The sequence below is a fragment of the Leptonychotes weddellii genome, chromosome 13, assembly GCF_054177405.1.
Source record: "Leptonychotes weddellii isolate Sample4059 chromosome 13, ASM5417740v2, whole genome shotgun sequence".
Taxonomy (NCBI): Eukaryota; Metazoa; Chordata; class Mammalia; order Carnivora; family Phocidae; genus Leptonychotes; species Leptonychotes weddellii.
This window is the reverse complement of record NC_138381.1, coordinates 77,565,037-77,592,008: the sequence shown is the minus strand read 5'-3', so window position 1 is coordinate 77,592,008 and position 26,972 is coordinate 77,565,037. Positions and strand designations below refer to the sequence as shown.

Here is a 26,972-nt window from a genome sequence, read left to right as displayed (position 1 = left end):
CTGCTGATCTGTCTTGGGGGGAGGGGGAGGAAGACATTATGTTTCTGTACTTGGCACATGATAGACAGTCAATACCTTTTTAACCAGAATGACAGATTCTGAGTGTGTGGGTAAGTTGGCAAGTTTGGAGCAACACGATTCCTTTGAAAGCATCTTGTAAACTTGTAAACAAATGAATATTATTACAAAGTGAGTAGCATACCTATAATATATGTTTGTGTATAATGGAAACCCTGAAATAACATTCCAGCAGTGGCTGTTCAGTGTTGATGTGGTGTCTTCCTATCCTTTAGGGATCCAGAATTCTTCTACTACCCTGGTCTGCCATCCTTATGGTGTGGTTTTCATATTCCAGATTACCACATGGCCCAAGATGGCTGCTAGAGCACCAGCTACCACATCCACCTCCCAGGAAGCACAAGTGGAAGGAAGAGTGGTTGGGGATGGAGAGGCAGGCAGGGGGGTTGAGGACAAAACAGCATGTCCTAGCTGTCTCCCTCCTTGGGAGGGAGAAAAACCAATTTCTACTTTCGTTTGGCCCAAGCTTAGTCAAGTGGCCACACCTAGCTGCAAGGGAAGCTGGGAAATGTAGCCTTTTAGCAGCTGTGCTGATGCCCTGAGTAAGGTTTGGGTTTTGTTATGAAGGAGGAAGGGGAGGATACTTTGGATACTAACTGGCCGTCTCTGATATACTTTGTCTGTAATGATTATTATTCTGGTGTCCTTTTGGGGGAGCCTTTATTAATAATAATGATAACGATAATAAAGACTAGCATTTGGAGTTCCTACTGTTTTTCAGGCACCACTTAACAGTGTTGACACTTCGCTTTTTCGTACCCCCAGTGTCTCCAGGCTCCTGTTACTCTCTCCTCATAATGGTTGAGGTCCCAGCTCATGAAGCTCAGAATGGACAGGTGACATGACACAGATATTAAGAGGCCAGAGCAGGGCTTTGGACCGGGCCCTACTCTGGAGCCTGTTTGCCTAACTAGTCAGTAATCAATTTAGCCATTCATCCGGGACACAACCCTATTGAGTTCTCAGCATGTTTTCCATTACTCAGCCTCCTCAGGGGGAACACAGTACTTCTAGATTTCGCCCCGCAGTTCGTATGCTTTGCGTGTCTTTGCTGTGAATTAGGCATCTGTCTCTAGGAAAGAACCTCAGAGTGCCAAAGTGTGGGGCTTCCGATCCAGACAATGCTCAGTAAGCACTGGGTCCTGTATGGGTTAGGATAGACCAGGTCATGCTGTGTAACAAGCAGCCCCGGAATGTCAGTGGCTTGAAACAGCGAGTTGATTCCTTGTTTGTATGCCATGTCAGTGTGGGTGACCAGTGGGCCTTCTGCTCTTTTTGGTCACTCAGGGACCCAGGCTGAGGGAGGCAGCAGCTTGATAAACACTTCCACGACCCCTATGGAGCGGCAGAAAGCACGGTGACTTGTGCATGCACTAGCTTCTAAAGCTTCCATCCGGAAGTGGCATGCCCCATCTGCTTCTTTTTCGTTGATTGGAGAGGTCACATGACCATACTTCATTTTCAGTTGGGGCGAGGGGGTCATTCTGCTGTTCATCTGGGAGGAGAAGCTGACTCTCCTTGAGTCAGGAAGGGAAGGTGGGACCCTTTCTAGGAGGGACGCTGTCATCAAGGGAGTGCCCCTTCTAGAAAGCCCTCCTCCTCTTGGTCCCCAGGCACTGCGGATGCAGCCGTGAACAAGGTATCGAGGCCCCTGTCCTCTGGGTGAAGCGGGGAGTGGCCTCTAAGTAAACGGGTGGGCCTTTGCCCCTGTCCTGAGGCTTAAAGATGCTGGTCTCTGTCGTTGTCCACAGCTGAACAACTCCGATTCTGGGCTCTTCACCGTGTTCACGGGGGTCAAAGACTTCAGCAGGATCCACCTCGTGAACAAGTGGAACGGACTCAGCAAGGTGAGGGCAAGGGCGGTGGCCCTCCTACATGGGGGCTGGGCAGGAGTGGTGGGGGGGGCCACCCGGGCTGCACACCTTGTCTCTCTTGCAACTCAGGACGGTGGTCACATCTGTGATGGAGAAGCTCTTGGAATCGGGGGTTCTACCTGTGGTCAAGGCTCAACTGGCTCTTGGTTCCTGATCGGTGGGTGGGGAATGGAAACTCTACTTATTTAGCACCTAGTGTATACCAGGAAGTGAGTGATTTCTTTCCTTTTGTTCTTAATTTACGAAAACACTTCAAAAATACTACACTGATGATATAACCACCCATTGCATTAAAAGATATTCCTGAGAAAAACAAAACAAAACAAAAACCACCCTAGAAACACAGGAAGACATTCACATAAAAAAACAATAGAGACAGATCTCAAGTGCCCTTTGCACCACCTCCCACGCCAGCCCCCCTGGTCCTTGGAGCGCAGAGGGCACCCACGGTGGGCAGTGTCGCTATGGCCTTCCTGTCCACTTCTGTCCACTCCACGCCCATGTGTGTGCATAGAAACATGGTGGGTTTGCTGCTGCTTTGAAACGATGAAATCATGTTACGTGCGTGGTTCTGCAGCCTGCTTTTTTCCACCTTAGTTGCTTTTTCTCGTTGTGCTTGCACCGGAGTGAGCTGTGCATGGGGCTGCTCACACCTCCCCAGTGCTCACCATGGTGACCGCTGCCAAGACCTGGGCTCTGGGGCCCAGTGACACCCCCATCCGTGCTCAGGGTGGCCACATCCCCATTTGCAGCCGGCAGTAACCATTCCCAGTGGAGACTCTCTGACTTCCCTGGCTTGTTCTTTAACTGCACAAATACACTTGTGCACATAACAGAACTCGCTCCGATGGCCCGGCGGGGGGTGGGGGGGAGGGGTGGCACAGAAAGGGAGAAGTCCGTGTTTTCTTATGATTTTAAATAGTTTATTTCCCATGCCGCCTCCTCCCTTTAACTGTTTTTAGGAAGTGTCTGCTGACTTCCTCTCTGAGAGATGAGGATGCTAGTGTTCCACCTCCCTCCTCCCCTGCTCACAGTGTCCCTTGGCGGTGGGGGTGATTTTGCAGACGAAGTCACTGAGTGCCCAGCAAACCTGCACGCTCAGGGATCCTCGTCAGCGAGTGGGCAGCTGTCGTCGATGCTCTCTGGCTGTCCAGGTGCCCTGCCCGCTCACCTCCCACCCTGCCGGGCCATCTCTCTGAGGGGACTGGCTTCTGGAGCTGAGTGGTGGCATTCAGCCTGGGGGCCCCGGCCCATGCAGTCGCCACCCCAAGCTGGGTGTACAGCACCCGAGAGGGCATTTCTGAGAGCCGTTGCTGAACTAAAGGCCGGGTCCGAATGCTTCCCCGCAGGTCAAGTTTTGGCATTCTGATCAGTGCAACATGATCAATGGGACCTCGGGACAGATGTGGGCGCCGTTCATGACTCCTGAGACCTCGCTGGAATTCTACAGTCCTGAGGCCTGCCGGTAATGGCTGGGACGTTCTGGGGCCTTCTGGGCCTCTTGGGCAGCGGAAATCGGCTTTGTGGACGCTCACAGCCCAATCGAGTGGCTTTTGGCGTGCGCTTGGGAAGCAGTTTGGCTCTTTGTGTCTTTGTTGGCCCTTGGCACTGTCCTGAATTCTCCTCGGTTACACCATGAAGAGCCAAACTCCTCATGCTGCTTTGGCAGGGCCCAGAGAGGCCCCTGGCAGCACAGTGCTTGGCATGCTGGTGGCAGGCAGGAAACCATCGGGTCGCGGGGGGCTGGGAATCAGGCAAGCCTGGGCTCCCTGAGGCGTCTGTCCGGCTGCCCTCACGTCCACTTGGATGCTGAGACCTCTAGATGCCTCTCCTGCAACCCCTGCAGGCTCCAGAGCGTGGCCTCAGAGGCTTGCTTGGGGCTGACCGATTCCAGGGGCCCCAGCGCAGGTGAGACTAGACCGTGGACCCTAGAGCCCGCCTCCGGGTGCTGCCGGCACTCGGCTCCATTCCAGCCATTCTGGAAAAGTCCTTTAGTTGGGGATTCACTGATGTGAACTCGGACTCGTCTGCCTTCCCAGCAGACCTCTGTGGCGGCTGGCTGTGTCAGGTGCTGCGGACATGGCAGGGAGGGCATGGGCGCAGTCCCGGTCCCCCAGAGCCTCTGTCCTGCCGTGGGGACTCACGCAGACCCACCCGCAGGGCAGTGTCGGAGGGCCCGAAGTTCCTGTGCTGTGTGTGCGTTCACTTTTTAAAAATTAGACACTTCAACCCAGAGCAGAGTAGCAAGAGGGCACCATTTCACTCAGGTTTGGGAACGGTTTCTCTTTGGCCCCACGGCCCCGTCCCGGGCCTTCTCCATGCTTCAGTGGGTGTTTTCTGAAAACAAGGATGTTCTCTTGCGCAACCATGTTACCATCACCAGCCGCGTAACACTATTGTCTGGGCCCATGCTGACTATTCCCAACGCGGTGCCCGTCCCCGTTTGCAATCTTTCAAGTGGCTGCGTTAAAAAAAGCAACAAGAAGTAGGTGACATTAATTTTAATGATAGGTTTTACTTGACTCCCCGTATCCAAAATATTACGGTTTTGGTGTGTAAACAGCGTCCCATGTTACTGAGACGTTTCACATTTTTTTGGTATCCAGCTGTAGGAATCTGGAATGTATTTTGTGCTGACAGCACGTCCCACCCACACGCGCCCCGTCCAAGGGCTCTGGAGCCGTGTGCCAAGTTCGAGCGTAGAAGGGCCTTTGAGAAATACAGCAGGGTGCATCGGGTGGGGGGTGCGCTGCTGCAGCCTGCGGAGAGGTGACCGCCGAGTCACCACCGTTGTGAAGAACTGCAGTCTGATGTGTGAACATCGAGGGAAGGGCAGACGGGGCAGCAGATACAAAGGCCCAGGGGCAGGAGGGAGCACGTCTGAGCAATCGCCGGGAGGCCCGTGGGGTGCAATAAAGGGCAAGCAGGGGCTGGACCTCATAGAAGCTGCTGGGCCATGATGAGGTTGATGGATCTTGTTATAGATGAGACTGGAAGCAATTGCAGTTTTAAGTGGGCACATGATATACTCTGTTCTTGTTTTAGAGCACCATCTGCTTGCAGAGAACAGATGGGCGTGGGCGGGGACGCAGGGAGAGCAATTAGCAGGCTGTTGCGGTTCCCGGGGAGAGAGAGAGACGGTGGCTGCTGGGCTCCGGGGGCTGGCAGTGCCCGTGGGGAGAAGTGGCTCAGCTGGGGTTACCTTCAGCAGGACCGGTCTAGCCCCCATGTTCCGGGTGTCATCCTCCCTTCCCCCCGTCTGTCCCCCGCAGGTCCATGACCCTCATCTACAAGGAGTCGGGGACGTTTGAAGGCATTCCCACCTATCGCTTCGTGGCCCCCAGCACCTTATTTGCCAACGGCTCTGTCTACCCGCCCAACCAGGGCTTCTGCCCGTGCCTGGAGTCTGGAATTCAGAACATCAGCACCTGCAGATTCAGTACGTGCCATCTCCGGTGGGAGGGCGGGCGTGAGGACGCACTGCTCTGTCCCTCCGCGGTCTGCCTTATCTCTGGCCTCTTTACTCTTCATAATCCCATTAGGCCAGAGAGAAGGAGGGCAGCAGAAAGAATTTGAAAAGAAAAAAAAATGCTGTGTAGATGACTTGCCGTTGTCATGGATTCCCATAACCTTAGTGGCTTACAGCGGCATAGATGTGTATTATCTTAAACAGTTCCGAAGTCCCACACAGGCCTAGGGGCCAGGCGACGGCAGGCTGTGTTCCTCTCTGGAGGCTCGAGGGGAGGTCCGTGTGTTTGCCTTCCTGTGGCCATCAGAAGTCCGTGGTTCCCGGCCTCACTGCCAGCGACACCCCATCTCTCTGATCCGACCTCCGTGGCCTCATCTCTCCCGCTTCCCCCTTCTAGTTTAAAGACCCCGGAGACTATATCCGCCCCCCCCTCGCCTCCCCCCCCCCCCCCGGGATAATCCAGGCCACGCTCCCTATTTTAAAGCCAGCTGAGCAGCTTTGATACCACCTGCAGCCTTCCTTCCCCGTTGCCGTGGGACCAGACGTTTTCACAGGCCCTGCAGACTGGGATGCGGCCACCTTTGGGGAGGGCCCCATTCTGCCTGCCGCACCTTGAGGATGTGGCTTCGTAGGAAGGGCCTGTTCCCTGTTGGGAGGGAAGGAAGCGGCCAACGGTCCGGTCGTTCCATAAAGTCTGGTTGGGCGGGGCGGGGTTGCGGGGTGGGGTGTGAGCCGTGGTGCTGGCTGGCAGTGGCCTCTGGCTTCGTGGCTTGAAGCTCCGTGCCTGTCCCCAGGATGTCCGCCTCGGTTGCTCGATTTGAGCACTCGACTGTCACCCGCAGGGCCCTCCCCTGGCCCTCACCCAGCGTATCAGCAAGCCCACTGGCTCTGCCTGCAAAGGAAGGCAGTCCTTCCTCCCTCCCTTTACCCCGCCTCCTGGTGGTCCCGGCCCCTCCCGTTGGCCCCCCTGTGACATGGCCGTCACCCTCCACACCAGCTGTTCCCCAGACTGTCCAGTGCGGTCACCACTGGCCCTGGGGGACCATGTAAATTAAAACTGGTTTGAATGCAATCCAATTAGAAGGCAGGGTCTTAGTCACACTGGCCACATTTCAAATGAGCAGCACCCGCATGTGCCTAGTGACTTCTGTATGGGATGGCCAGCACAGAGGGAGAGCATCTTCATCAGGGTAGAAAGGTCTTTGCTTCAAAGTTCTCACGGCTCCCCCATGCACATACAGTGAAGCCCTCAGCGTGGTCTCAGTGCTCTGCAGGATCTGGCCTGTGCCGGCCTCTCCAATATCATTTCTTTCTGTACTTCCCCCACTAACTAGTTTTCAGCCCCACGACCTCCCTGTTTCTAGAGTATATCAAGTTTGGTCCCACCTCAGGGCCTTTGCATCCACTGTTCACCCTGCCTTGAGAGTTCTTTCCCCAGATATCCATGTGGATCTGTGTGGCTTATTCCCTCCCTGCCTTTTGATCTATTCCGGGGCCACCTCCTCCAGGAGGCCTGCTCTGATTTCCCATACTAAAGTTGTCCCTTCTTCCCCCCTCCCCCCTTCCACCCCTGCCAGCTTCTCTCATTTCCCCCTTTATTGTGTTCTTGGTGCCCATCACTCCTCGAAATCACTGACTGCGTATTTTGTTTTACTTATTTATTGTCTGTGTTTTCTCCCAGACTGTAAATGCTGTTGGCAGGGCTCTGTCCTCAGCTGCTAGAATTGTGCCCAGTACGTAGTATTTGAATGTATGGGTGTGTGGGTGTACCGTGCACTTAGAAAATTGAGGCTCAAGGCTGGACATGCCCGAGGTCACATGGTGGATAGGACGAGAAGCCACTGTTCAGTCGACTGGGTCTTGCCTTCTGGGGGCCTGTTTGGCTGAAGCCGTATGTCCAGCTGGAGATGGGGATTCGAGAGGGGTAGTTTGCAGCAGGGCTGGGGGGACAGACTGTCAGGCTGGACGACTCCCCAAGCTCAGGCAGAATGGGGTGTTCTGTAGGTGAAGGGTTTGGAGCTGGGGCCTGGAAGTGCCCTCCCTGTCATGGCTTTGTATGACCCACCTGTCCTTGCCCTCTATTTAATTCTCCCCTCCCTGGGGTCTCTGGGAATTTCTGCTTGCAGGATGGGATGACGGTGCAGAGACCTGCCTGGCTGTGTGCTTCTGTTGCTGGGCCAGGGGAGAGAGCTGCTGCAGCCTAAGCCCTGAAGGGCATGCCCTGGTTTGCGTGATGTAAAGTTCCAGAGTAGATTCTTGTATTAGGCACGGCTCCAGAGCTCAGCTGTTGTGGGAAGCTGCTTCTCACTCCGGGTGCCAGCTCAGTTTTCTTCTGAGCTGGCTTCGCTGCCAGGCAGGCTCTCCCCTCTGGCTCCAAGGCTCCCCTCTTCCTCTCCCGGAGTTCCTGCGGGAGGGGCTCACCTGGGACCTCGTCACTCCAGCAGGTGCCCCATGGTTCACTCTGATTGGTTTGTCTGGCATCCCATGGCCAGCTGTGGACCAATCACCGTGGCCCAGGGTGATGCTGATTGGCCAGGCCGTGTCACACGCTCCGCCCCTGATTCCGTGGGTGGGGCTAGCCCTGGCATGGCAGGTTCCAGAGTTGGGGTGTGGGTTCCAGAAGGAAGAGTGGGTGCCAAGCAGGTGCAAGCTCCATGTCCATCTACTTCAGAGGGCCAGGGATGAGGTTTGCTCTGCCTCATCTTAGCACATCTGCCAAAACAACTTCAAAAGTGAGGGGGAATTTTATTTTTATTTATCTTCTAAAGATTTATTTATCTATTTTAGAGCGAGAAGGGAGGGGAGGGGCAGAGGGAGGGGGAGAGAGAGTTACGAGCAGACTCTGCGCTGGGCACAGAGCCCGACGCGGGTCTCGATCCCGCAACCCTGAGATCATGACCTGAGCCAAAACCAAGAGTCCGTTGCTCGACCAACTGCCCCACCCAGGCGCCCCAAAAAGTGCAAAGGAATTTTCAAATATTTATGTAAAAAATATTTTTTCTTTTACGTGGAACTAAACACATGTACGGAGGGGTGTCCAAAGGACACGTGCAGTTTGAAATTCCACAAGGGGCCCACGTCCCTGTCACCAGCACCCGGATCGAGAACCGGGATAGGAGTGGCCCCGGACACCCCCAGGGCCTCTCCCAGGCCCTGGCCTGATGTCCAGCAGCACAGCTTCGCCTGCCTTTGGTCTTTATGTGAAAAGAATCATACAGCGTGCGCTCCTTTTTTTCTCTCTTTCTGGTCTCTTCCACCCTTTATTGCATTGGTGAGGTCCGTCCGCCCTGGGGCTGTTGTTTGCTGTATAGTGTGCCTTTGTGGGAACACACCTTAGTCTCCTTACCTCTTTGCCATTCACGGGCAGCCGAGTTCCTATCTTTTGAGCATTACCGTAGTGCTGCTGGGAATGGTCCTGTCCCGTCCTTCAGTGCACCTGTGTCCGCAGGTCTGTGACCTTTTGTCTGAAGATAAGGAATACCATACATTTCCCTTTTAGGGCCTTGAAGATTTCTTGGACCTGGAGGACTCTTGCTTCTCAAACTTTGTGCTGCTCAAGGCCCTCAGATTTGCTCGACGGACCTCAGCATCATAATCTGTGGTGACCCTGGGCAATTAGATCTGGTTGGGCGTGCCATAAAGCTATAAATTAATGACCACTTATTACCCATGCTGTTTGGAAATAAAATAGAGAGGAATGCATGCATATGTGCTTGCTGTTAAAAGAACAAGCGACAGGCGTGCTTACTGTCTGAAGCAAGGGTCAGGTGATGGACATTGGTCTGACCCACTTCAGGTGCCTCCAGCCTGGGAGGCACACTGGGGCTCCTTGGAGATTTGCCACCTTTGAGGGCCTGATGTGGTGACCACACCTTACTGAGGGTCTCAGTAAACACGGGGGTCCTCGTGTTCGCTCTGGTAGTCTCCTTTCATAGCAGAAATGGGAGGATGGGAAAGGAGGTTTTCCAAATTGTAGGACATTGTCCCTGGGGGTGCTCAAGGTAACTTCAAAGGTCTAGGAGGTGGCTTTAAATGACACTGACTGACTTGGGAGAGAGGGTTTCTGTTTTCCCATTCCATTGCCCTTCTTGCAGTTAACCCCAGGAAAGAGTCTCTGTTGATGCTAAGAGACCTTTCCAGCACCCACCTATCTTTCTTTTTAAAAGATTTTTATTTTTTTATTTATATTTTTGAAAGATTTTATTTATTTATTTGGCAGAGAGAGAGAGAGAGAGAGAGCACAAGCAGGGGGAGGGGAAGAGGGAGAAGCAGGCTCCCCGCTGAGCAGGGAGCCCGATGCGGGTCTCGATCCCAGGACCCCAGGATCATGACCTGAGCTGAAGGCAGATGCTTAACCGACTGAGCCACCCAGGTGTCTCAAAAGATTTTTATTTTTAAATAATCTCTACACCCAATGTGTGGCTTGAACCTACAACACCAAGATCAAGAGCCGCACACTCCACCGACTGAGCCAGCCAGGCGCCCCTATCTTTCCTTTTAACCGAAAAGAGCGGGTCTGGGACTCAAAGCTCTGTGCGGGCAATGGGATCTAGTTAGAATGTTCAACTTTTGTGGTTTCCATTGTATTTATTTCTATATTCAGTGTCTTCTTGTGGCAAGTGTGTGCTGAATAAATCAATGTCAAGAAAAATGAAGGCAATGTAAAAGTACTCCAGGAAAGATGAAATCAGGAGGCAATGAGATCCCAGCTTTTATTTCAAACCGGTGTTTGGTTTTGCCAAGAAAAGTGGAAAGAATCTAGATTTGAGGCTGCCAGACATACATAACATGGTTGCCGGTCACCTGGCAGGTGGTGGACGTGCTGTTGGTTTTAGGGAAGGAAACCTTGTGTGTTTTGTTGTCATTTTTCTTTTTTTTTTTTTGTTTTGAGGTACAGTTCACATAACATAGACTTAAGCATTTAAAAATATACAGTTCAGTGGCATTTAGTACATTGACAATATTGTGCACCTACCGTCTCTGTCTAGTTCTAGAACATTCTGATCCTTTCAGAAGGAGACCCCATACCTGTTAGCAGTCACTCCCTGTTAGCATCTCCCGTCCCCTAGCCCCTGGCTAGCACAATGTGCGGTGTTTGGTCTCTAGGATTTGCCTGTTCTGGATCCTTATGGATTTTTGAGAGAGGCTCATTCTTTTCCTTGTTAACTCATTGTCCATCAGGCCTTTTGTTCGTGGTCCTGAGCACATGAGGATGCGCTGGCATTTGCCTTGCTCGGTCAGTTGATGGAGAGGTTCGGCCTCATGTTTCTGGGTGTGAATTTCTCACACAGAGGGGCCTGAGTCAGCCCCTGTTCACACCCGCTGGCATCCATCCTGCAGAGCGGCTGCTGGGAGAGAAGGAGCAAAGCAGGTGTGTCTTCTCCCTTCCCGTGGATGATAGGGAGACCTGGCCGCAGGTGTGCACACCTCAGCATCTCTGACAGCTGCCGCATTGCCTGCAGAAGACAGTCTGGACTGCTTGGCTTGGCCATCAAGATGCCCCTCCCCCGCCCAAGTTCAGATCTGGCCTCGACTTACCTTTGTATCCTCAACTCCCATAATTCGCCTCCACGTACTCTCTGCTCCACGTGCACTGTGCATTTCCCCATCTCCCCGCCTTTGCTTCTGCCAAACCTTCCACCTGGAATGCCGTTCCCTGGCCTTCCCTGCCTGGCATAGTTTAACCATCTTCCCTTCCTTCCTGTGATCTCCCCCACCCGAATCAGCAGCTCCCACACGACCACTTCTGCCGGCACAGAGCTTGTCCCTTCCCAGTGCCTGGTGTCTCTTGGGCACTCGGTAAACATTTACAGACTGGATGAAGGAATTCTCTCTGTCTAGGTATTGTTGTTTGCATCCTGTCATCATTTGGGTGCTCTGCAGGCTGTGGCCCTGCTCCGTCATCTGTGCATCGCCCTGGGCCTGGCACGACGCAGGCCTCTGGATGTGCCCGTGCTCTCCCTTGTCTGACGACCCCCTCTCCCCCCGCCCGCCTTCTAGATGCGCCCTTGTTTCTCTCCCACCCTCACTTCTACAACGCCGACCCAGTGCTGGCAGAGGCGGTGCTTGGCCTTCACCCCAACCAAGAGGAGCATTCCTTATTCCTGGACGTCCACCCGGTGAGCCCCTGCCTGTTAACCTGTGGGGGGTAGTGGGGCATTTCCCATTGGTGCCTCCTTGGCCCCCTTCTCTCTGCTCCCCTCTCCTGCCCCTGTCAGGCACTGAGCTATTCCAGGGCGGGGGTGATAGGAAGCCTGGCTTTCCTTGGCATCGACAGCTTCTAGAGTAGCAAGTCATCAGAGTTCCCTACTTTGCCCTGACTCCATGGTTGAAGGAGTTCATAATCTCTTTACAAGGGAATCGTCTTTATTAAAGGACCATAAGACAGTAAATTAATTAGAATTATCAGTCTGCAAATTAGCCAGAGGAGCCCTCTGGCTGTACCAATGTATCATAAAGATCTTTAGGTCCCGACAAGAGCCTGTGATATCTTGCAAATAAATTGGGTTCTGGGGAATTTGTCCTCTGTGACATTCTGTCTGCAGGTGGCAAATAAGAAGGTGGCAGACCCACGCACGTAGTCCTCCTGCGGGCCTGTCTTCACCTGGTTGTCTTATCTTTTCGTATCTCTGCCACTGTAAAATGTGCCCGTTTGGACTCTGTGGCCTTTGCTGTTGATTAAAAAATCCTACGGGTTTCTGTTGCCTGAGTGGACGCTCATGGTCTTGCCCGCAGGCCTTTTTCAGAGCTCTTCGACGTTCCACGTCGTTTTTCTGTGTACTCAGATTTTCTGAGCTCCTGACTCGACCCCACCGGCCCCTGGCACTCCACCATGCCCTCCTCTCTCTTTTCACTAAAAACCCAGGCTAGTTAAGTTGACAGTGACCTCACACACTTCACATCCAGCAGATATTGGTCGCACACTCATTATGGTGCCGGCATGAGCTTGATACTTTCACACGCGGTAACTCAGTACACACTCACAATGATCTGGGGGGTGAGCACTGCTACTCCCATTGTACAGATGGGGAAGCTGTGGTCCAGACAGGTCACATGATAAACTCGTAAATGGGATTGTTGACTACACAGAGGAAAGGTCCCTTCTGTCTTGTTCGTTGCTTGGATTCCAGCATTTAGCCCAGAGACCCTAGCATCTCAGTAGGTATGAGCTTGATAAATGACCGAGTAAGTAAAGAACAAAGCTGAATTCAAACACGGGCTAAGATCTAGTTAATTTTAATGAGGTTGATACTAATTAATTAAATTGATAGCATTTAATATTAATATATTGTGTGTTCCACATTAAGTTCATTCTTTATCGCTAGAAGTGTTAAGGCTTTTCCATGTTGTCTTAACATTTTAACCAGTTTTTAAGAGTTTTTTGTTTTAAAGCTAACAGGGTTGTCCACCTTCTTCTTCTTTTTTTTTTTTTTAAAGATTTATTTATTTGAGAGAGCGAGAATGAGAGAGAGAGAGAGTACATGAGAGGGGGGAGGGTCAGAGGGAGAAGCAGGCTCCTCGCTGAGCAGGGAGCCTGACGTGGGACTCGATCCCAGGACTCCGGGATCATGACCTGAGCCGAAGGCAGTCGCTTAACCAAGTGAGCCACCCAGGCGCCCTCACCTTCTTCTTTTTTAGTTCATTTATTTATTAAAGATTTGTTTATTTATCTGAGAGAGAGTAGGGTGGGAGGGGCAGAGGGAAAGAATCTCCAGCAGACTCTCCACTGAGCAGGGTGCCCAGTGAGCAGGGGATCCCACAACCCTGAGATCATGACCTGAGCCAAAATCAACACTCAACCGACTGAGCCACCCAGGCGCCCCTCCTTTGTTTTTTTTTACTGCCTCTCTCTCTCTCTGCTGCTTCTGGGGAATCTGGCAAGGACATGATCTCTGTTCTCATGGGGGACTTTCATTTGAGTGCACGGCTCTGCCCGCCCCCATGCTGAGGAACAAGTGGCCAAGATTGGGGGACCAGACAGATGTCAGCAGGTGTTTTGTAGTGGCCACAGTAGGAACTGGCTTCTACTTCTGTTGTTTCGGGTCAGCTGGAGGCACGCAGGGAAGGGAAGTGGCCTTTCGGTTTTTGGTTGCTGATTCGGGTACTTTTGGGGAGGAAGAGCTTGGGACCCGTTTGCTGCCTGGGCCGCGTTAGCCCCAAGAACAGAATACCTGTGGGGACTGCTTTCATGGTGGCCACTCTTCCGGCCCGGAAAGCATGAAGGGTGTGGGAAAAGGAGTGTGCTCACAGGTCCATGTTTTTGTTCTGTGGGGTGCTGGGAACGGGTGGGGTTTTGCCCACGGAGAAGAGGCCTGACAGCCCTGGAGGAGCGGGCCAAGGAGGGAAGGAAATAAATTTCCTGGGGAAGGAAGTGGCCCGGGTGGAGACCCCAGACTAGAGAGGCTGTTCTAGAAAGCAGGGGTGGGGGTGGCAGGTTATGTTAGGGTCTCTGAGGCCACCCCCAAGTTTGATGATTTGCTAGGAGGACTCCCAGGGCTCCGCATGTGATGGAAATCCCAGCTGGGATGGATTACAAAGGACACAAAGCACCATCCACAAAGGGAAGAGGCACAGGGGGTAAAGCCGAGGGGAGCCAGGCACAGGGCCTTCTCCCAGGGAGGCCACACAGGACACACTGAATTCCCCCAGCAATAAGCTGTGTCATCTCCCAGGGAAGCCCATTAGAGACTCAGCACCCTGGGTGTTCACTGGGGGCTGCTCACACCGGCACCCTCTGCCTGGTACCTACCAAACTTCCAGACTCCCCGCAGGAAAGCTGATGGTCAGCATAAATCACGTTTGTACAAACAGTCCAGGCGCAGTGAGCCCTGCTTATCAGTTCAGGAGTCGAGGGGGGGCCCTCCCGAAATCCAGGTTCCCAGACGCCAGCCACCGGCCAGTCTGGCCCACAGGCCTCTCTGAGGAGGACAGCCTCGGGCCCGCTGTGTTATCACTTTTCCACCCACGGGTGGACTCCCTCCCATCCCGCCGGCTTCTCGGGTTCAAGCTCTCCCCCCTGTCAGGTGCCCGGCCTTTGCCCTGTCCCTCTGGGCAACCGGGGCCCGCAAGGCCTGCTTATCACGGAAGATAACGCCCTTTACCGCTGATGTACGTGATAACCACACAAGCGTTGATGGCCCTGAGTATGGCTGTCTCGCGTGCCTCGTTTTGCGCTGCAGAAGCTCCGGGACATGGGGGGAACCAGCCCCTTTTGCAGATGAGGAAACAGGCCTCAGTGGAGAGGCAGTGGCCGTGGCCCCCTGACCTCAAGCCCGGTTCCTTTCCGCTTCTGGAGCTCCCTCCCTGAGTTTGGTCATGCACGTGTGTCCCCTCTCCTGCCACTTACTTACTACTTAAAAAAAAAAAAAAAAGGTGGTTTCTGCAACAAAGGAAGTTTCCTGTCACTACCTCATATTTGGAAATTAAAAAGTTCTCGAGAAAAAGAAAATTAAACACGAGGGAAAACTATCATTAGGTTTGAGACAGGAAAAGTGTGAGGAGAGTGACTTTTTTCCACACGCAAATCTATTTTGTTTAGCTTGGAGGATGGGGAAGGGATGATGAATACAGAATGTACTGTATCTGGGGACGCGTGGTGTTTGCCCAGAAGGGCTCAGAGCCCGTGGAGGGGGAGCCCCCCGTGCCCACCCTCTGGGGCAGGACCAGGGGCTCCAGCAAGCCCAGGCCCCTCTCTGTGCTTCGTTCCCCAGGTCACCGGGATCCCCATGAACTGCTCCGTGAAATTGCAGCTGAGCCTCTATATCAAGGCTATCAAAGGCATCGGGTGAGTGGCTCTGGGAGCCGGGGCCCGGATCCCGGGGATGGGGGGACTGCAGTGACCTCCCCAGGGACCGGCAGGTGGGGAGGGAGACGGTCCTACTGGATGTGGAGTCTGTTCCCTGCCCCGGAATCCTGGTTTTGTCTCTCAACATCTGTCCCCCAAATTCGCCAGACTCTTCCATCCGAGCAGTTTCCCACTCGACAGAAAATTGGAAAAAAAAAAAAAAATTAAATCCCAGCAAGCAAGGATTGGACCACGGAAACGTACCAAACAGCATTTTAAAGTGTGACTCCTCGCTTTATGGAAGACATTTTTTTTAAGCCCTGATTTTCTTGTTGTTTGTTTTGAATAATGGCCTTATTGAGATGTAATTCACGTACTCTACCGTAAAACTCACCCTTTTAAAAGGTAGGATTCGGTGATTTGTAGCGTATTCGCAGAGTTATGCAGCCATCACCCCCAAAGACACCGCGTCCCTGTTAGCAGTCACTCCCCATCCCCCTCCCCCAGCCCCTGGTGACCGCTCATCTATTTGCTGTCTCTGTGGATTTGCCTGTTCTGGACCCTTCCTATAAAGAGGATCGTGCATGGTGTGTGTGGCCTTTTGTGTCCAGCGTCTCTCACTCGGCATCGTGTTTGCAAGGCTCACCCACGCTCTAGCAGATGTCACTGCTTCTTCCTCTTTAGGGCCGAATCGTAGTCCATTGTGTGCACTGGGCAGGTTTTATTTATCCATTGATGGACATTTGGGTTTTTCTCGGTTTTGGCCATCCTTGAGTAATGCCGCCATGACCACGCATAGATTAGTGCATCTAATCTAGATCAGATATAGATCTAATCTAGATGTACAGCATAGATCTCTGTGTGGATGCATGCTTTCATTTCTTTGGGGTAGATACCTTGGAGCATAATTGCTGGCTCAGACAGCAAGTCCACGATTGGGCGTTGGAGGGACCACCAGACTGTTTTGTCCAGCAGCTGCCTCGTTGACCTTCCTGCCAGCGGTGTGGGAACGTTCCAGCCTCCACATCCTCACCAGCTCTTGTCAGAATGCGGTGTCGTGATGGAGCTTGGCGAGAGGGTGCACTGATTTAGTTGTTAGGGTAGTGGCTGGGTTCTCGTTTTTTTTTTTTTTTTCTTAGCATATTTGAAATAGTTTTATTAAAAAGAAAAAATTCCCCTAGGAAGAGTTCTGGGCTGCAGGAATGTCAGCATCTCTTCAGCTTTGTAACATGCCTTTCAGCCGGAAAGAACACGCTCCCTCCCTCGTTCCCACCCTGGCTTTTTATCTGTGCATTGTGAGACTGTCAGAGGGTTTGCTCTGGGAGGATCTGGGGGTGGTGAAACGGCCTGCCGCCCACCAGCCTCGGGCTCTGGGGCCCACGTCACTTCACGGGAGGGGGGCGGGGGGGGGGCGGGAGGTGACTAGGCAAAGCTGGGCAGGCCGGGTAGGGATGGGGGCCGAGGACCAGCCCCTGCCCCGCCCCGGGGAGCTCATGCCCGCTGTGGCCCCATCTGATGCGTTTTCAGATGCATTTTTCAAAATCTGGATTTTAACAGGGGCTCTCTTAATTTTCACTTGTTGGCAATGAATTTGAATTCTTGGCAAATGCTGCTCAAGCTAGCAGTACACTTGGACCGTTGGATTCTGCGTGGTGGTGACCCCGGACCTCTACCCTGACCTCTCTGGGCCTCTGTCCCCGTCTGTTCAGAACGGGGCTTCGCAGCTGTCTGACCTCCCCTTCGGCTGGTGGCTTGTCCGGGGAACTTCCGGGGAACTTCCGTGCTCACAAGATAAAGGCAGTGGAGTTGCATGCTATTTGCATTTAATTTACATCCGTCCTTACAAACTCAGATAAAAGAGGCCAACGTGGACCTTCTGTCGTATTCCTCTAGTGTTTTCTGTGTCTCTCCTCTGTAGGTAATGCTGTGTAAATTCGTTTCACTGCACAATACTCTTCTTAGCGGGTGGCCCGAGAGATTGTTAGGACTGGTGATTGAGGGATTTTGGCTTTTTGTGCCGACTTTGGTTCTGTCCCCCTAGTGCGTTCCATATCTCTGTCCAGCTGTGCCTTCTTTAAGCAGACCCAAGCCTCCCCCCACTTCCACAGATAGCTGCAGAGTATTTTCATCCATTTGTTTGCTAGGATTTAACAGTGACAACAGTAACAGACCTGGAGCTTTTTCTATATGGTGGGTGTTCCTCCAAGCACCTTGCTCATGTTATTGCATTTAAAGCAGTAGAGCCCCATGAGGAGTGCCTGTGTAACCCCCACTTTACAGAGGAGACACAGAGAGGGTAGGTAGTGTGCCCGAGGTCACACAGTTAGCTAGTAAGGGGTCCCCAAGACCACTCTTAGGTTCCCTGCTTCAGTGGGAAGACTCACAGGACCCAGCACGGTGTTGTACTTGTGCTTTTATTACAGAGGGAGGATTCAAATAAAGTCAGCAAAGGAAAAGGTGCATGGGGTGAAGTCTGGGGGAGCCAGGCAGAAGCTTCCAGAGCCCTCTCCCCAGAGAGGCACACAGGATGCCCTTAATTCCTCCAGCAATGAGTTGTGACAATACGTGTGAAGTGTTTTCTACCAGGGAAGCCCGTTAGAGATTCAGCGCCAGCATGTTTATTGGGGGCCTGGTCACGTAGGCAGCCTCTGTCTGGCATGGACCCAGATTCCAGACTCTCCAAAGGAAAGCAGGAGGTGAGCATAAAATCTATTGTTAGTTAGCCGGGTGCATTGCCATCCCGAATAAATCTGGGGTTTTGTTTCTAAAGGGAACAGATGACCATCAGCCAGGTCACTGGCAGCCCCCACCTTATAGGAGATGTGAGTTTTTAATTCAAAAAGATATGATCGGATTGTCAGGTTGCTCCCCACCAGGAAATACCCATTACTCAAGCCTGCACCAATCCGGTTGTTGCAACATCAAATCCCTCTTGACCCTGGAGCTTAGGATCACATGTCCAAAGCCGCCTTACATAAAACACCCAGACAAAAACTTCTCACTTGCTTTGTCTCGCTTATTTCCAGACAAACGGGGAAGATCCAGCCCGTGGTCCTGCCGTTGGTGTGGTTCGAAGAGGTGAGGCTGCCTCGCGTTGCTCCTGGTGCCCTTGGGCGCCGTGTCTGGGACTGCCGGCAGCAGCCAGTGTGGGCTCTGGGGCCGGGGGTCTATTTGTGGAGGGTGGGGGGCGGGCTGGTAGCTGGCATGGGGGATGTAGAGCAGTCTGTGAGGAGCTTCACAGGCCCAAGCACCTCCTATCAGTTATCCCCCTGCCTTGATAGGATCACTTGAGCTGAGGAAGGCAGAAGCCGCATGAAACTGTACAGCCCTGGCCCAGGGTGTAATTTTCTAAACGCACATGACCACTTCTCCGGAGAGAAGGGAAGTTGCTTCTCTGGGTGTCAGCTTTTCACTTGGACGTTCTTTTCTCCTGGCGTTTCGGGGTTCCTTCTGGCCAGGGCGTTTTCAATCACGCAGAGCTAACATCCGAACCGACAGCCGGCTCACGTCACAGGCTGGGCGGGTTGTGGGAGGCGGAGCTCCGCTCCTCGCGGTCATTCAGGGACACCCAGGCTCCTGCTGTCCCGTAGTCCCGCCCGCCCTCCTCCAGATCCTCAGAACCCTTCCCGTTCCAGGAATTGGGACCCATGTGGAGAGAATCCGGGGCAGGTGTCTATGGGCCAGGCAGGAAGTTGTAGCATACTGGGCCCACATCCCATTGGCCAGATGGGATCACGTGGCCTTGCCCAGCTGCAAGGGAGTCTGGGAAATGTAGTCCCGTCGTGTGCCGCCCCCCTCTCTCCCCCGCAGGCTCCATCACAAGCTCTGGCCTGTGGTCTTGAGATGAGGACGGGGTGAGGGACGGGGATGTGGCATGGGGCAGCATCCGAGCCCCAGGCCTGCCGAGTGTGGCGCCAGCCCATTCGTTTGTCGTTGTCCATCTGCAGAGCGGGGCGATGGAAGGTGAGCCCCTGCAGACCTTCTACACCCAGCTGGTGTTGATGCCCAGTGTGTTGCACTACGCCCAGTACGTCCTCCTCGCGCTGGGCTGCGTCCTGCTGCTCATCCCCATCATCCACCAGATCCGGAGCCAAGTAGGTGGTGGCCAGAGCGAGGCCTGGTCTGAACAGCCCATTGCTTGCCTGCTGGGGGAAGGTGGGGCATGGGGTCCCCTGGGCGTCCCTCCAGTCGCCTCCGCGGACACCCTCAGCCTGGAGCCCACCTTGGGCAGCGGTCCCGCGTCTCTGCCTGGGGCAGGGAGCTGTCACCGCGTGCTTATCTCTATTGTCTCTCACATTGCCACTCCTCTGCCGATCCTGGGTGGCCTGGGGACCCTCCCTGGGGGGGGGGTGCTGCCTGTGGGCTTTGGGTAATGAGACGTGGTACTTGAATGGCTTGTTCATCAAGTCAGCACCCGCTGGGTGCCAGGCTCTGTCAGGCGCAGCGCAGATAGCCGCGACCAAGACAGACACGTGCCCTGCTCTGGGGGACCGTGGCATTCTAGGTGGAGAGATGGATGAAAACCGAGTAGACAGAAAACGTAATTTTGCTGATGATAAAGATGATAGAAAACATGACAGACGAGGTTAGTGCTGTCCAGTAGAAATACGTGAGCCGTGGGTGTGATTTTAAATTTACATTTTCTAATAGCCACATTAAGTAAAAAAAAAAAATTAATTTTAATCGTATATTTTGTTTCACCCAGATGGGTCCAAAATATGACCACATCAACATGTAATCAATATAAAAAATATAAATATAACGGTATTTTCCATTATTTTTTCATGTTAAGTCTTCAAAGTCCAGCATGTATTTTATACTTACAGCAGGTCTTGATTCGGACTCACCCCATTTTAAAGGCTTAACAGCCATATGTGGTCCTGGACTGGACATCATAGCATTTAAGAGGGTTGGGGACACCTATGGAGACTCAGGAGAGGCTTCTCTGAAGAGGTAGGATTTAGGCTTCGAGGTGAATGCTGATGAGACACTCAGCACAGACTCACAGAAGGAGTGCTCCCGGAGAAGGAATGGCCAGTACAAAGGCCCCAAGGCAGGGATGGGCGAGGCATGTCGGAGGGCCCTTGGGCCCCCACGGTGCCTGATTTCTTGCTTCAGTTTCGGCAAACGGCTCTTCTGCTTTCTCCTCTTTCTTGGGGGCAGCTTGCGTGCCTGCTTGCTTGCTTGCTGGTGCAACGATAAACCTTCCCGGGCTCTTAACTTGAGTTTCAGCCCCTTAACCAGATTTGCCTTCCAAATTCCCCATCCTGTAGGGGGAAAGGTTTGCCCTGGTGAGAGGGTGCCAGGGCTCGTGAGCTCTCACCACTCCACCACTCTGGTGTTTGAGCTCCTGGTGATCGATGGGTGTAACCAGCCTGCTGGACTGAGTGGGACTGGCTCTCCAGGGAGCACAAGGGAACTCCCTATAGTTCTTTGACTGATTTATGCTGGGAGGGCGGAAGGGACTAGAAGCCAAGGCTCCCAGCCTGAGGATCCCTCCTTGGGCGTTTCCACCGCCACAGGCAGGGGATCCTGGGGCCTGCCTGGTGAGGGGCTGGCCCAGGGGAGGAGGCCAGGGCAGCCTCCGCATCTTCTGTCTCCTCTGTCTCTCTCCTGAGTGTCCATCAGGAGCAGGAGGGGGAAGGAGAGTGAGGAAACCCATGTGAAATGGCTGGCTAGGACCCCTTCCCTCCAGGCCTTACCCGCAGGTCAGTGTGCGGTCCCCAGACCCAACAAGGATGCCTGTTTCCACCGAGGACGCAGCTGAGACTCCCCCCGCCACAGGCGGCACTGGAGGCCACATGGTGGAAATTTATTCCGTGACATATTTTTTTTTTTTGCAGGGGGAGCTTAGCAGGGGTTAGGCCTCACATATTTTTGTGTTATTTGTCCTGATTTAAGAAAAAAATCGTATGCTGATGAACTCAACATATTTTAATTTCCCAGAAATTTTTCTTCTTAAGTCATTCCTTTCAAATAGCAAGCCTTTTCAACAGAAACGTCTGTTTCTGGCCCATTTTAAAATGCCACCTGCTCGGCCCGCTGGTTCTTGGCCCGGCGTGCCTTGCCCACGGTGGCCCATCTCCCCACCTTGGTTCCCGTCCAAAGCCTAGACGTTCAAGTGGGCAGACCCTTTCCCGCGTGGCTCGTCTGGCGGACCGAGCGTGTTTCCCGAAGGCATTTCTGTCTGGTGAAGGGGCACCCACTCCCCAGATCTCCACATCTCCAGGTGTTAACGGTTGTTGGACTTACCACCCTGCTCTTTGCTTTCCAAAAATTGAAGAAGCGTGTCAACCTTTTGTCTTTGGCTGCAGTGTCAACTATAAATTAGCTTGGTTATCTTCTAGGAGAAATGCTATTTATTTTGGAGTAGTAGTAAAAAGGGCTCAAAGGATAAGGAGGCCATTCAGGCCTATTCTGAATCCCTGATGACATCAGCTCCCAAGGGGACTGTGCTGCAAGAAGCAAGACTGTAGGTGGGTACCAGGTAACGCGGCGCGCCCCCCCTCCCCTCCCCGTCCCTTGAAACACTTTGGATCTTACGCATGTCTTCAGCCTGAACTTCACCTGGAGTGTCTACAGACTGAAAATTCGTGCTTGTGTATTTTGGCATTCGGAGCTAATGGCGGTTTCTTTGGCCCCAGGCGTGGCAGGAGACGGAGGGCGATGGTGCCGTGTGGACTGCGGTCTTACTTGCCAGGTTGTCTTAGAAAAGCTAGGCTCAGGTTCGAGGCAGCTGCTTCTCATACCTCTGGTGCAGGAGACACCTCTGGGAAAGGTGGCTCCAAGTGCGGACCCCTGGACATCCTTCTGGACCCTCTGGAGTAGAATCATGGATGGAGCCCAGGACTCCGTATTTTAATGGACACCCCCAAGGGGATTCTGATGTAGATGATCCAGTGTTTGAGAAACAGGAGTCTAAATAAATCTGGGATGAGGGTGCCTGGGGGGCTCAGTCGGATGAGCGTCCAATTCTTGATTTTGGCTCAGGTCATGATCTCAGGGTCCTGAGATCAAGCCCCATGTCAGACTGCGTGCTGGGCATGGGGCCTGCTTAGGATTCTCTCTCTCCCTCTCCCTCTGCCCCTTTCCTCCCCCCATTCCATCACCCATCCCCGCTCATGCGTGCTCTCTCTAAAAAAAAACAAACCAAACCAAAACAAAAAAGCCCTGCAAACCCAAATTAAATAAATAAATCAATAAATCTGGGATGACTGACCAAGAAAAAGAGAATTTAAGCATCAACTGAGCACCAGCTGAATACCAGGATTCAGCCTGAGGGTAGGTTTGCCAGACAGAGCAAAGACACACAGATCAACAACCCCCTCACCCCAAGAAACAACAACAAAAGGATGCCCAGTTAAGGTTGAATGTCAGGTAAACAATGAATAAATTTTAGGGTAGGTGTGTTCCGTGCAGTTACTGGGACGTGCGTATACTGAAAACTCAGTTATTTACCTGACATTCAGATTTAACTGGATGCCCCGATTTTATCTGGCAACTACCTTCAGGAGAATTAGGCTTGTGCCTGTGGGAGTTCACCTTCTTGGCCGGGTTCCGTTAGGTCTGAGGTCCTGGGAGAGCCTAAGTCCTGCTTGGGGATGCGGCTGGCGGAGCCCTGGGCCCTGGAGTTTGGGGTCGGGCAGGGGTGAGTCGCTCTACGGTTGTACCTCTGATAAATAGCTGTTACCTTGGTTTCTCAAAAATGTGCCGCCCCCTCGAGCTTCTGGGGCCGAGCCTGCTTGGGTTTAAGTAGGTTTCTCAAGAGCCACAGAGCGAGGGCGAGGCAGCAGCCCTGCTCTTTGGGGCTAGTTGGCTGCCTCCGCTTTTCTTCGATTGCCAGGGCAGGAGGCAGAAATAAAATAGAAAATGCAAAGTCGTGGTCACGGGAGCTGCCAGCCCTGAGAGGAGGGAGGGACAGCTGTGTCCGCAGCCAGGCTCTGGGGGGGGACGGCTCCTCCTGCCAACTGGGGAGTAGGAGGGTGGGGTATGAGCGCATCACGGCTGAGCGTGCACGGGATGCCCTCCTTGAGGACACAGTCCCCGGGCTCGGGAACAGGGTATCCTAGCTGGAGACTCGTCTCTCTTTCCTTCCGTGTCTCCCCAGAATCCCTCTGGGATCCCTTATTGTGTTCAGTTTGGCTTCACGGGCACCCCTGCCCCCTTCTAGCCACAATTCCCTTCTGTGGAAACTTGCTTGGCATTCTCAGGGAGCAGGGGTGGGGTCCTCAGGAATAGAGAAGGGCGTTATTCCCTTTTAGCACAGATAGGGGTGGTGTTTGGGAGGTCAGAGCCCTGGGCTGCCAGGGACACAGCCAGCATGTCATGCCACCCCCCCCAATAAGACAAAAACAAAACTGGGGTCTCCTCTTTATTTTACCCACAGAATCCAACTCTCAAGTTACTAGGGAAGTTTTTGACTTAGAGATTCTACTGCCCTGCCTTCTGGAAGGCAGCTCAGCCTCCACACCAGATGACGCTGCCCCTTACCCCAGTCATGTGTGCTTGGGGAATGCAGTGTCCTGTAATGTCCTATAGGCTTTGGTTTGGGGGGCGGGCACCTGGGAAGTGACCAGTGGTCCTGGAGACCTAGAATCCCTGCATGTTGGTCTCCAGCCTGTGCTGGAGCCTCAATGTGGGTCCCTGGGGGAGGCCCCACATCTTGCCTTGCATCTGGGCAGGGGAGTAGTCTTGAGGGGCTCTCTTGCTTGGGAGAAAGCAGGAAATGGGGCCTGCACTACCCCAGAAGAGTATTTTTGGGTCGATAAGAAAGACAGCCACTCTGTGCAGACCTGGCCAGCTCTAGGGCAGAGGGTTTGGCAAATGGAACATGACAGCCCATTTGCAGCCCCCTTGGCTAGGTGCCCTTGTGCAGTGAACATCTTGGACAACTGTACACAGAAGCCCTTCAGGGAAATGTTCCAGGACCTTTCCTGCCTTCTCATTAATTTCTCTCCCATTCTAAGTCCTCATTCCTCAGCTAAACAAAAGTGGAAGGGGGACAGGAAGTGGAGGAATCTGGTTCATGTTCTGGTTCCTTGGGGATTTGTTACATGTGTCTTCCTTGGGATAGACCAGGGGTCTTTTCAGTCTGGGACTAGTTTCCCTTTTTACTTCTGAGCAAGTCTTTCTTAAGTTGTGGCTCTTAGGGTCACATTGCTGAGGTTCTGGCCACCCCTAGGTGTCCCATGCTGCTTCTCTGTGGTGGTGTTCGGGAGCGGGGGGCTGGTCTCACTCTGGCCTGGCCTCTCCGCACCCCCCCATTTCTGCCCCTGACTTGAATGGGCTCAATCCTGGAAGCCTTAGACCTGTCTCAGAGGGATTGAGGCCAGAGTGCAACCCTTCCCTTCCCTCTGTGCTGCCTAGAGTGGGGGTTTTGATTCTCTTCACCATCTGGAGAAGCAAGCCCTTGGGGTTGCAAGTGGGCACCTTCAGGGGAAGGAAGGCAGAGGGCTCAGAGGGATGAAGAGCACCCCGCCCCATCAGTCCTTATCATCCATCCTGTCTTTAACAGCTTGGTTGAGAAACTTAAAAAAAAAAAAGTAAAAGTAGGTAAATTACAGCATCTGCTGTTCCCTGTCACCCAGACTCAACAACATTAATTTCGAACATTCTGTTCTGTTTCACCTTTTACCCCAGAGGCAGGTCATTGCCAGGAATTTGGTGTGTGGGCTTTCCCCCTCCAAGTCTGTATAAATATATCCAGGAACAATAGATGATTAAAACAATTCTCATGGGTCACTCCTCAGCTGGCTTTTCCCCTCCACAGGTCCGGGTTTGTGAAAGCTGTCCAGGTTCAGTGCCATCTTGTGATACTATTTTAAAAATGCATTCTCCTGTCGGTGGACATTTAGGTGGTTTCCAGTTTTGGTGTTCACAGTATTGCAGATAAGGCCTGGGCTCCTTCTCACTGTATTCGGCAAGTCCCCTTGGGCCTCGGTTTTCCCACCTCTGAAATGGGGTGAGGGCAGGGCAAGATGGCGTGTAATGAGAGAGGAGGCCCTCGTAATTGCATTTCAGGGGTCTGTACGTCACTCCAGCTTTTCCTCATCTCGAGTTTGGCTAATGGGTGTTGCTGATGTGGAGGGGGTTGTCTCTCGCTGGAGGAAGTGGGTGCAGGGCCAAGGGCGGGGCTGGGGACACGGGCGGTGCTCCCTGACAGGGCTCAGTGATCCAGCTCCTGTCCTCCTCCACAGGGTCCCGGAGATGCCACGAGCCAGCCCAGCGTGGCCACTCAGCCAGACCTGCTCCCCGGCCCCTACACCCCGCTTCTTCAGGACTCTCTCAGCGGACAGCCCACCGGTCCTGAAGTCTGAGCCCCCTAGCTGCCACACGCGTGACCACACACTGCACACCCCCCAGCACGTGTACATGCACGAGTCCACAGGCGTGTGCAGGCACACTCAGGGATGAGCTGCTGCTGAGGAGACTCAGGGAGAGCCTCATCAACAAGGACTGTCTGGAACCTTCTGTCCAAGTGACCCGCACTGCTGTGGGCACTGGGTCCCCTCCCTTGAGTGAGCCTGGCCAGACCTGTTCAGCCAGGGGGCCTGGGCTCCGGACACCACCTCCCCCCCAGCGCCCTCTCCACCAGTCACGAAATCCTGCAGTCCCCGATTGGTGGCTCGGTCATGTAGGACAGGCCTTTTACTCTGAGGGACCGGCTACTGTCCCAAAATCCAGCCCGGGAACACAGACTTCTTGTGCCAAAGCCGTGTGGGCAGGGGGCTGCCCCGTCCAGCCCAGACCCAGAGCTTTGGCCCTGTACGTCCATCTGGGCTGGGGGCGAGGCGCCTTCACATGGGCCTCAGCAAACAGTGTGAGCTCCAGATGCATCTCGAGCCTGCTCCGACAGTCTCCTCATTCCCCAAGCAGACGTTGATCTCCCTGAAGTCTGCATGGGGACCAGGCTTGGGTGCCTGGGGCCCCTTTCCTCCAGCCTAAACTGACATCCTCCTGTATACTGAGCCGGCTGCTCCCTGGTGGGGGTGGTGGGAGGCTCCACCCCAGGCTGCCCACCAGGAGGGCCCTCAGCTTTTAGGTGCCGCGGCGGCAGAGGTGCGGAAGCCCAGCCCCATCGGTCTGGGGTCTGGTCCGGTCGGGTGGGAGACCCGTCCACCCGTGACTCCCACTCTGGGGTAAGCCTCTGCCTCTTTTCTACTGCAAGAGAAGTGAAGTTTATCATCTTTTAAAAATAATTCACTGTTGAAGTAATAAACCTTTTTTAAAAGTTAAGGCTCGAGTCTGTGACAGCCTGTTTGTGGGGGAGTGGGGGGCTTCCTGGGAAATTCTGGGCTCTTAGTCAATAGCTCCTTTCTGGTAACTGCCAGGAGCGGCTGGGCCGCTGACTTGCCTTTCTATTGTTTTAAAATTTCAACCTTGTTTATATTTAACATTTTTTAAAAAAATATTTTATTTATTTATTTGAGAGAGAGAGCGAGAATGAGAGAGAGCACATGAGAGGGGGGAGGGTCAGAGGGAGAAGCAGACGCCCTGTCGAACAGGGAGCCCAATGCAGGACTCGATCCAGGGACTCCAGGATCATGACCTGAGCCGAAGGCAGTCGCTTACCCACTGAGCCACCCAGGCGCCCTATATTTAACATTTTATATAAATACTGCATGAATGCAGTTCTTGTTTTAGAAAGAGTAGGACCCAAGGCTGCTTTGACCGGTATCCCAAGGTAGCTTGCCACTTTGGCATGAAGCCTGGCTAGGCTTTTTTTCTGTGCATTTATATACAAATCGAGGTGCCTGTAGGAAATGCT

At 53.3% G+C, this 26,972-nt stretch overlaps 1 protein-coding gene across 3 annotated transcripts in view; it reads left to right on the top strand.

Moving 5' to 3' along the window:
* SCARB1 (scavenger receptor class B member 1) overlaps positions 1–26,440 on the top strand; it is a 72,721-nt gene extending 46,281 nt beyond the window's left edge. Inside the window, exons 5-13 of one of the 3 annotated variants that reach the window (XM_081802389.1) lie at positions 1,830–1,925; positions 3,302–3,417; positions 5,225–5,391; positions 11,422–11,540; positions 15,132–15,205; positions 18,232–18,283; positions 19,153–19,299; positions 21,553–21,681; positions 25,402–26,440. In XM_081802389.1, coding sequence (XP_081658515.1) covers positions 1,830–1,925; positions 3,302–3,417; positions 5,225–5,391; positions 11,422–11,540; positions 15,132–15,205; positions 18,232–18,283; positions 19,153–19,299; positions 21,553–21,681 — 900 coding nt within the window. In that variant the 3' untranslated portion in view covers positions 25,402–26,440. The other 2 variants (XM_081802390.1, XM_081802391.1) reach the window with 2 other exon arrangements.
* Positions 26,441–26,972: the final 532 nt, after the last annotated feature.